Source organism: Hipposideros armiger, unplaced genomic scaffold (genome assembly GCF_001890085.2).
Source record: "Hipposideros armiger isolate ML-2016 unplaced genomic scaffold, ASM189008v1 scaffold_48, whole genome shotgun sequence".
Lineage (NCBI taxonomy): Eukaryota > Metazoa > Chordata > Mammalia > Chiroptera > Hipposideridae > Hipposideros > Hipposideros armiger.
In genome coordinates, this window is record NW_017731398.1 from 2,283,940 (window position 1) to 2,294,285 (window position 10,346).

The 10,346-nt window shown below is 48.9% G+C and overlaps 1 protein-coding gene across 1 annotated transcript in view; it reads left to right on the plus strand.

The window, feature by feature from the left end:
- Positions 1-6: 6 nt before the first annotated feature.
- Positions 7-10,346, plus strand: part of ADAMTSL3 (ADAMTS like 3) — a 206,349-nt gene continuing 196,009 nt past the window's right edge. Inside the window, exons 1-2 of the mRNA XM_019640227.1 lie at positions 7-138; positions 1,448-1,549. Of these exons, the coding sequence (XP_019495772.1) occupies positions 1,481-1,549 (69 nt within the window). The 5' untranslated portion in view covers positions 7-138; positions 1,448-1,480. The remainder of the gene's footprint in view (positions 139-1,447; positions 1,550-10,346) is intronic.

Here is a 10,346-nt window from a genome sequence, read left to right on the forward strand (position 1 = left end):
CGGCGCGACGGGCTGGAGGCCGGCGGCGGGGACGGTCAGGGGCCGGGCTCCTCACCAGGTGCCGCGGGGGCCGCCCCGCAGCCTCGCCGCAGCGCGCGCCCCCGGGGCCGCCGGTTCCAGACGCTTCCGCGGCGCCAGGTGGGTACCCCGCGCGCGGCCGGGGGCCTAGGGGTGCTCCCCCCCGCCCCTCCAGCCGGGCTGGACCCGGAGCCCGCTCCCTCGGAGAGGCCGGGGACGCTGGGGACATAATGTGACAGTTCAAACTTTAAAAATATAAGGGGTCGCGGACCGGCCAATGGGAAAACCGAACAGCCCCACGCGGTCCCCGCGGTTCTGGGGGACTCGGGAAGGGACACGCGGGGGGCTCCGCGCGGGCGGAGGGGCGCTCCGGAGTTGTTTTTGAAAGGGGGGGTTCCTTCAGGGTTGGGGCGTCTTAGGTACAACACGGGCTGACGGCAGCCAGTACATCGCCTTCCGCGTCGGAAGGTCCGGCGGCCTGGAGCCCCGAGGGCCGTGGGCGCGGGGCGCGGAGGGGGCGCGCTGGGCCGGCCGCGCGAGCGCCCCGAGGGGCGCACGGGTCCCCGGCCCCGGCCGCCTCCCTCCGCCCAGAGTCGCCGCCCCAGGTCGGAAGCAGCAGCACATTTGCGGATCGCATTAGGCCCGGCCCTTAATGCTTTCTCCAGATGGAGAGGAGCCACCGACCCGCCCCCGGACACCGGCTCCGCCAAAGGCGCCCGCGAGGCGAGTGTGACCCCGGCTGTTCCAGCCTCGGCTCGCACAGATGTCCCTGTGAAACCGTCCGGGGAGCTCCAGAGAACCTCCCTCGCTGCCCTCCCGGCCCCCGAGGGCCCCTGCTGGGTCGCCCTCGCCTGCTTTCGGGGAGCCCGTGCTGGCCGGCGCCGACACGGTGCCCGCCGGACCCCCCTCTTAGCGCCTCTCGCACGCCTCCGGCTGCAGGTCTGGGGCTCCGAGGGCGCCCTGAACCAGCAGGAGACCAGCCTCCCTGCCTCCCTGTGTGACCTTAGGCAGGTCCCGTCCCCTCTCTGGGCTGGTTTCGTTGGCAGCCCCACTCATTTTCGCCTGAAGTAACAGAAGCTGGCAGGTGCCCTAACCCTTGGCTCCACGCTGGCTTCCTGAGTCAGATGCCCATCGCCACACCCTGCTGCTGACGGACGGGGCTGGAAAGCGGCTGGTGCAGCGATGCCTCAGCTTCTGGAGGGCTGGAGGTGTGGGTTGCCCGCTGGAGGCAGGTCCGGCTGCCCTCCTGGCCTTCGTGGGAGCTCACCCTTAAAGCGAGCCCCAGGCAGCCCGTACCCTGCGGTAGGTAGCCCCATCCTGGCCCCACACACACCTTTCCGGTCTCCCTTTGATTGGTCTGTTAAGTCGTGGGTGCTGCTGCAACTGGGGCCAGAGCGGGTTGGAAACGCGCTTTTTTCTTCTTTTGTAGGCTACAAGCGAGACGCCCAGGAGACCGGACCCCATGGCTTCCTGGAGCAGCCCCTGGTGGCTGCTGATATGGATGGTCTTTATGCACTCTGCCCTCTTGCAGGTAAGAGGGAGGGGAAGAAGCATTGTTCTAGAGCACTTAAAACGAGGTGTGATTAGCGGTGTTCACCTGATACTACAGAGAATCTCACGTTATCTCTCTCGCCTTCAGCTAATGGTGTTTCTGGCCGACTGAGCTGTAAACATGACCCCAATTCCTTGGGTCTTCTCTGAGTCCTGAGCAATGGGTACCACAAGCCGGTGATGACTCGGGGCTGTGATGGACCCTGTCTTTCCAGTCCAGAACGGCTGTGTGTATATGCCCAAAAGGCTGGGCTGCCGGAGGGCAGGACACAGTGAAAGGGCAGAGCTCAGGGTGTGGCCTTAGCTCAGCCACTAAGTTAAGTATTCTGAGTTTACTCCTGTCAGCACATATCAATCACAATGTCTTGCAGTCCTTTTTGGGACTCCTGTCTTTCCCACCAGCCCGGGGAAGACCCAGCTCACCTAGTGCATCCTCATTGGCCCACAGGGCAGACTCAAACAAAGGAGTGAAGCTGGCATTGCCTGAGAGACGATAGGGCGTGGCGGAGACAGGGGCACAGTGGACGGCATTCACTTCATCTGTTAAGAGCCACCTCTGCCCAACCAGCTGGTCGTTGCCAAGTGGGAACACACGCCCACGATTGCCAGGTCCTCTAGTTTTCCTGGATAGCTGGATCTTCCAGATTTCCTGTGCAAGCTCCTAGTTTTTAAAGCATTGACAGTCGGACAGATGTGTTTGTAGCCTGGAAGTGGCCAAGCAGTGTGTAGCCCCAGGTCTAACGGTACAGAGCACATCTAGTCAGTGTTGCGTCCTGAGGGCTGCCGCCAGCCCACCCCGTACCCTGTGTGAATTAGGACAAGGCAGCCCTTTACAGATGTAATTCTCAGGCACGTGACCTGGGCTTGTGTACCCTCGGGGACCAGCAAAGGGCCTGGCACTCACTACGGGCTTTAGCGCCTGTTAAGTGAGCATGTACACATGAGTAAAGAGATCCGCCTGGGGTGGATTCATCACACTTCTCTGCTTCTGCCGTCACCCTCTTAGCCTCTTTCAGTGCCAGTGCCCCATGATACCTGTGACTCATGAGAACTGGTTCGCAGAGTACGTCTTCTTCCCCATCCCATGCTGCTCCACAGTCAGGTTTTAATAGGAACCTTTTGTTAGAATAAAAGTTAAGTATTTTTCAGGGTCATTCTCGGGTTTCTCTGGTCAGCAAGGTATAGTGTGTGGCAAAAAAGCAGACACTTGCTTTTCTATCCCATCCGCAGATCTGAAACAGGCTAGGAGAGCTTCAGAAACCTGTTCCTGGTCAGATGGGGCTGAGGCTTCAAGGCACAGCATGTCATCTTGTCCTCTTTTCACCCTATAAAATTTAAATGTGCTTTGAGGCAGTCTGTTGACCTTTGGCCAAGGGCAGTGTTTGCCCAGCTTGAATCACTCACCTCTTTTGGATTTTTCCATATCTGTGTGCCTCTGGCAGTGCTGTTTCCATGTATGGGGCAGTGTGCAGAGAAAGCTGTAAAAGGAGATGTGAGGTCGGCGCTGTCCGTCGTCCACGGCATCCACTGTTGGAATCCCAGCTGCACCGCTTCACTGCCTGTCGTGCACACGTCTCTGCACCTCAGTTGCCACATCTGTAGAGAGGGGCTGTCTACCTCATAGAATTGTTTGGAGCAACTGAATCATTGTTAAGCAGAAGAAAGCCACAAAACCAAACAGAAACAGTATGTGGCACATAATGAGGGTACAGTCGATATATGTGGGTGCTCCCAGTGGTTTGAAATGAGGGCCTGTAATTTCTCTGTGGAGCTGTAGGGGGCACTCGGGAGGCATCAACTGAGAAGAGAAGATGCTGCTGAGGCTGGAAGGAGATGGGGCCTGATCTTAGGTGAGGTTACTGAGGGGTGGGGGCTGGCATTGGGCGGGGCAGCCCCACCACCGGCCCTGGGAGAATTCTAGCCAGGGGTAGGTCAGTTTCCAGATCTCCCCATAGACTACACACTTGCTTATCTCTCTAGTGTCAGCCTGGGTGTGATTCACAGCTCCCTTCTGAGGTTTCTTGGGATGTTGGTGTTTGGGGGGGCCATACGTATTCCTTAGTATCTCCCCTTGTCTTAGAAGTGCTGCCACCAGGTGGCTGACAGAGAATTAATAGACGCGTAAAGCTGAACATCAAGGAGCGTGGGATGTGCCAACTATTGAATAATTTAGTAAAAACTAGTTTTTCTTTATTTAATCAGCTAAAACCTAAAACTCTTAGCAATCGCTGACCACAAGTAATTGTGATAGATTGCAGAGCAAGGCATGAGGTCGGCAGTCTTGTTTTTGTCTAATTCGTTCTTGGCCATTTCTGGAGGCAGAAATGGTTTCCCTCACCCAGACAGCTGGAAGGGCCTCCCTCTTCCTGTCTCACGGGTTCTGGAAGCTTCCTGTTGCTCTGGGCCCTCTCCTGAGGGACCCCGATCTTCCCTGAGAACACAGCTGCTACTGTTCCAACTCTTCCAGCCTCCTTCACCGGGAAGTCTCAACTCAATGGGACATTAAATATGGAGCCAATTGTTGGCTCCGTCAAACCAGTCCGTTCTCAGCCTGAAGTGAAATAGGGGGCAGGTCCACTTTCATTTATTAAAAGTCCAGTCCCATTTAAAATTTTGATTACCCGCCACCCCCTCTGCACCTTGATTTAAGTCTCATCTCCATCCTGTCTTGTCGAGCCTTGACCCGTGGCTCCAGGTACCTGACGTGGGGTCATGTGGTTTATTCTCTTCTCACCTCAACCAGTGGCAAGGACTGGCTCTGGAATGCGTCTTGCTTTTCATGATCCTGAGTCCGGCTTTCCTGGGGTTGGAAATGAGGTTGGGACAGGGAGAAGGGCAAACAGCTTTTTACTTAAGCTGGATGCCTCTCCCTGCCAGCTGGCGCTGCCCTTCGGGCTCTCACTGACTTCTGCTCTCCAGGCAGCATGTGCAGGTTCTTCAGAGGCCTTTGCAGGACCTGCCTCGTGCTCAGGCCGGGGTCCTCTTGCTCAACAGGCAGCCCTGTTGGGTAGGGTGCTGGCAGGATGGTTTTGGGCCAGCTCCCTTTGGTGCTGTCCAGTGCATCCACAGGAAATGCATGCACCCTTGCTGTGCGCACAGTGGGGCTACAGAATTCTGCCTCTTCCTTCGGTCCTGCTAGCTCCCTTCAGCTCTTTGTTTCCTGCTGTGGTAGGTCCAGGGACAGGCCACGTCCAGTGTCAGCAGATGCCCATCTGGGAGTGAAGTGCCAGTCTCTCCTTGCAGCACGTCCAATTTCTATGAGTGATTTTTTTCTTTTTCCTATTCATCTTAGTCCTTGTTAGAGATTACGGAGGGAGTGTGGGGGTGGCTGGTGATAGCAGGACTTAGTGCCTCTTCTTAGCGAGCTCAAAGGGAGATGTCCGCCTTATGTTGGTACCTCTCTTTAGAATGTGGGATACTCCTCTTTGTCATCAGCTTTGGCTCCTAAAACCCAATGTTTTTGCATTGGGAAAGGTCCCAGTGAAAATCTAGATACTAAAATTAGACATGTTAGCTATTGTCTGAGGGCCAATGCTCGTTCTCAGCTTGGTGATTCTGGGTATTTTGGCGGTCCTGGTGTTGATGTTTTTGTCTCTGTGGCGGTTATCTTGCTGGATGCTCTGGCCCTGGTGGCAGTTCTCTTCCCTCTGACACTGCAAGTATTCATCCCAGCCTTTAGCTTTCATTCCATCTCCTTGACATCAGAAGGCAGAATCCCAGCTTGGGTGGTTGGCATGAGGTACAGAAATCTCCGCCGCCTCCAGACCACTCTCTGACCCAGGAGAAGGAAGGTGGCAGACCCAGCCCGAGAGGGTAGCCTGTGTCTGTTTCCTCTTGAATGAATTGGCTCCTATAAGAGCGATGGTCAGAGATCCATAAACACTTGTAGTCACCGTTTACATCAGCTTATCAGGATACCAAATAGTTGGTGGTAGGACGGCTTTTGGTTTTTTTTGGCATCCTTTTTATCTATTTCTCTTCTTACTCTCACTGCATGAGCTCGGTATCTTCTGATCTTCCTTCCGTAGAACTCCCCAGCCAAGTTCTGTGCCACATTCCCTCCTGTTCCCCGTCCAGGGAAGACGTTTGCGAGAATGACAGGTGATAGAGCTCATTGCCGTAGCTTGACCTACCGTGCCAAGAGGCAGGTAAATTATGCAAATAAGACATTTAAATTGTAGAAAAATAGAAGACATCAATAAATGAAGGGAAAATCAAAATAAAAAATTTGCCTTAATCCTACCACCCAGATAATAACTACAAACATTTTCGTGTTTATCTTCCAGACTTTTTCTGTGTATAACCATGACATCAATATATGTATATGTTTTGATACATGGGAACATGCTAAACATAACTGTTTTATACATCAGTGTTTCCAGTCTATCACACACATCTTTCCATGTCAGTAATGGCTGTGTTCTTGGCACTTATGGATCCAAAACACCATAATTTGTTTAAACACATTATTTATTGGACATCGGCGTCATTTCCAGGATGGTACGGTCAGTTGAGTTTCCTGTCACCCACCTGCAACGAATAGCTTCTACTCACATCTTTGCTCCCTGTTTTGAGTATTTCCTTAGAATAATTTTTCTTGGTGGACTGGGCTTTGCTGCTCATTTCTTAACATTTCTGATCTTGCTCCTCTTCACCCTGTTTTATTCTTGGTGGAGGTCTTCCAGCACTCTGGGTTTTATGTCATAAATGTACTTCCTGTGTGACCACGTCTTCCACAGTGACTTTGGATGCGTGTGCCAAGCTGTGCTGACATTGGTGATGGAGTCTGAGCAGGAAGACCTAAGCTTGTCCTGGATGCAGACTCCACCTAGTGACCAAGTTGTCCCCAAGGCCTGCCACTGCAGGGTGGGGCCGTTGGATAGGTGGGTGGGAGTCCAGTGGGAGGGTGAATGGGAGTCCCCTCCTTGTGTGTCGTCTGCGACACCTGTCCTCCTTTTTTTCTGTCTGCCTCTCTGACTTTCCCATCTTGGTCTCTTTCTTTGGCTCATCTCGGGCTCCTTTTCACAACTCCTCCATTCCAGAGCTGTGCCCTGTGACCTCTTCTTCCTGTCTTTGTATGTTCTCCCCACTCTCTCCAGAGGCTCCTGCCTGAGGTTTCCCCTAGGGGAGACCCAGGTCTCATAATGATTCAGGTTTTCAGATGTAGGCCTTTCTTGTTCTCTTCAAATAGGATTGTATATACCCTGAAAAGATAACAAGTTGTCCATTATTTTCCATTAATTGTTAAATGGACACTTGGACTATGAAACACGATATTGATAACTCGGTTTTGGATTTTCTTTCTGTCTTTTAAACCTGAGGACCTCTCCAAAATGAAGAAGCCCACTATCCCTGAGAGGCTCCTGTCTGCCTCTTCCAAGGGCTGCAGATCAATGTATCGGTGAGCTACTTACCTACCTCCACCAGGGTATTCCCTGGGGGCCTCAAACATCACACTTCCTAAAAGGAAGTCCTCCGTGCCCATCGTCTAGTCTTTGGATCCAGAATCCTGGGTTCGCTCTGCATGCCTTGTTCTCTGTTGCCTCTGCTCTGTATCCATTCGGTCACTAAGTCCCAGTTATTCTCTCTCAGAAATATCTCTTGAATCTGTTTTTTCTTCTCTGCTTCCATCGACACCATTTGGTTTGAAACATAGGGTACATGGCGGCAAGGGGTACAAAATGAGGATGCAGAAAGACAGTGTGTGGCCACACTGGGGAGAACCGAGACGAGTACGCTGAATATATGAATAATAAAGAGGACTTGATTCGGTGGGCAGCGTGGAGTCCTGTGGGCTTTGATCAGAAGGTGGTGGGAGGCACCATTACGACTCCACTGGATCTGGGGATGCACTTGAGCGAAGGGGACGCGGCAGGCTGTGGTCACTGGTCTGGGTTGGCAATGGTGAGACCTTCAACTCATTCGCTGGAGACAGTGGGTGGGGAGCTCCTCGTATACAAGGGGATGTGAACGTGGAAACCGTTTAAGAACCTGAAGTGATGGAACTTGACAAGTAATTATGTGGGGAAGTGGGGGCGGGGGAGAGAGAGAGAGAGAGAGAATTGAAAATTCTCCCAGGTTTTGAACAAGTTTTAGGGATACACAAAGGTGAAAATTCACCGTGATCTCGTGAAATGGTTTACTTTTGAAAGAGCACGTTCAGGGGAAGATGTGGACTGTAGAAGGTGAGGCCCTGAAGGAGTAATACTGTTTGAGAGGTAAACAGGATCATTAGAAAGGTGTTTTGTGTGTGGTTTTTGATGTTTTCTTTTCTTTTTCAAGCAAAGCAAACACTTCAGTATATACTCGTATGTGCTCCAAAGAGAAGCAGCCAGGAAAAAGGGAGGGATTAAAGATACACGAGGAAAAAACCAATTATAGGTAATTGTTTCCTAATAGAAAAAAAGGGGGCCGCATTCCCCCACTGCTTTGCTAGTAGGTCCGAAAGCACCAAAGCTTATGGAAACCACATTTCAGGGTTTATGATTGTGATTGCTCTCGGTTTATTTTTACAAAGATGCTAATTTCCATAAATAGCATGGCAGCATAAAGCAGTTTCCTCTCCAAATATTTTATGCAATTACTTTCTGGAATTTGTCAGCACTGAACAGCTCCAGCCAGTGTATGCTATAAATTATTGTGGTCAAATACTCAGAAATGCATTTACTCTCCAAGCCTTCATTTAGAAATATAATAGCATTTTATTATGAAAATAATTTCAAAACAAGGAGGAATAACTATTTTATTAATAAAAACCTATTAACAGTATTAAAGGACTCTAAATTCTCTCTACTCTCTCTTTTGAAATTTCCATTGTGTTTTTCCTCCCTGATTTAAAAACATGAAACACACTCATTATAAAAATATGGAAAACACAGGAAAGGACAAAGGTGAAAAAAAAAATCACCTTTAATCTTATCAATTGTTAGGATTTTGTGGGGTGTTTATTTTTACTAATGATATTCTTCTTCTAAGAAGATTAACATAAATATGTGTCTTATGAGAACTGATTATACTATATTTTGATAATAGCTTTTTAAAGATTTCATGATGTGGGGAATGTTTCTACTGCTATTACTATTTTTCTGTAGTAATATTTAATGTCTTTGTAGTGTTGCATCATTAGTTAATCTTCTGTTAACTAATTCTTTACTGGTGAACATACAGGCTGATCAGTTTTTTATTGTTGCAGATAAAGCGGCCATAAATACTTGTACATCCATCTGCGCTCCCACTTGTGATTATTTTCTTTGAATACATTGCCAGAAAAATGTATGTTGAGGTATAATTAATTGTGGGTCAAAAGCTATGTGCAATTTTTAGACCTTTCATACTCATACTATCCGATTGCCTTCCAGAAAGCTTCTATCAGTGTGTGCCCTTAGTTGGCAATACGAGAGTTAAGGAAACCTTAGTAGTGAGAGATTCTTAAACATACTTTTGGGCCATTTATAGTATTGTTCTTGTGTATGGTCTCCTTAAGACATTAACTTTTGCTGATTTTTCTATTGAGAATCCCTTATTAATTTGTAAGTGCTCTTTATACATAAAGAATGTTAAGCTTTTGTCTTTCATATGTCACAAATAATTTCCCTATTTGGCCATGAATATTTTATTTTTATTAGTGGTTTTTTTTTGATATACTGATATTTAACATTTTCAGGTAGTCTACTCAAGGAGTTTCTTAAGAATTCTTTGTTTTTGCATCATCTTAGAAATAACCTCATACTGAGAGAAAATATATGTACCTCCATGTTTTCTTCTAGTCTTATATTTATTTTCAAACATTGACATTTTTATTTTAGAATGTATTTAGTAAATCTGTCAGTCTCTTCCTGTGCTAATGCCGTACTTTTAAAGCTACTGTAGCTTTGTAATGTGTTTAGTATCTACTAAGGCAAGACCTCTCTTTGTTATTATAGTTTTGATTAGGCTAGAAGGTCTTAAAATTATTTGGTCAAGTTCCAAGAAGAAAAATTCTATTATTTTAAATGGCATCTGGTATCATGGAGAAGTAACAAGAGTTCCTTCCCTCAAAACTACATCAAACAAACAAACAAACAAAAAGAACCAAGTTTATCTTCAAGGAAACAGGGAAATGCCACCTGTCCCCACACACACACTGTGAAGTTTTTTTCTCAGTGCCATGAAGTGTAGATCCGAGTGAGAGAGGACCTTGAAGGCTGACATGTGTCTCCTTGGATTGTGAGCACAACAGATTTCCCTAAGGATGACTGTCATATTCTGTGCCCATCTAATAAACTTTTGGTGAGATCGGTGAAATTGGGGGCCCTGACAGGACTTGAAAGATGCGAGTATTGTCCCCAGAGAGGCCGAGTGTGACACCAACAATGGCAAGGGACAGGGAGTTGAAGGGGAAAATTATTGACACAGAATTGTGGTTGTCTAGGTGGACAGCATAACCTTCCCCAGAGGGAGACTGCTGAAGGTGACGTGGGACAAGGTCACAGGAGGGAGTTTCCAGAGCAAAGTGCTGTGGATGAAGGGGGTTTCTTGAGAACCTCACCGACTTTTGAATGTTGAAAATAAAAGGAAGACGTGACTCTAGTGAGGCAGAAAGGGCATATTTAGTTGTCACGTCCTGCGTGGCAAGGGCAAATGGGACACGAGAGGGGCAATGCAGATTGAATAAAGAGACAGAGACAGAAGTAAGATTTAAGAGCGAGACCAAGGGACTCAGCCTTCAGAGTTAGACTGAGCCCCGAATCGGGTTGACACATGGTTTTTATTGATTATTTTCAAGGAAGTAAACTGCT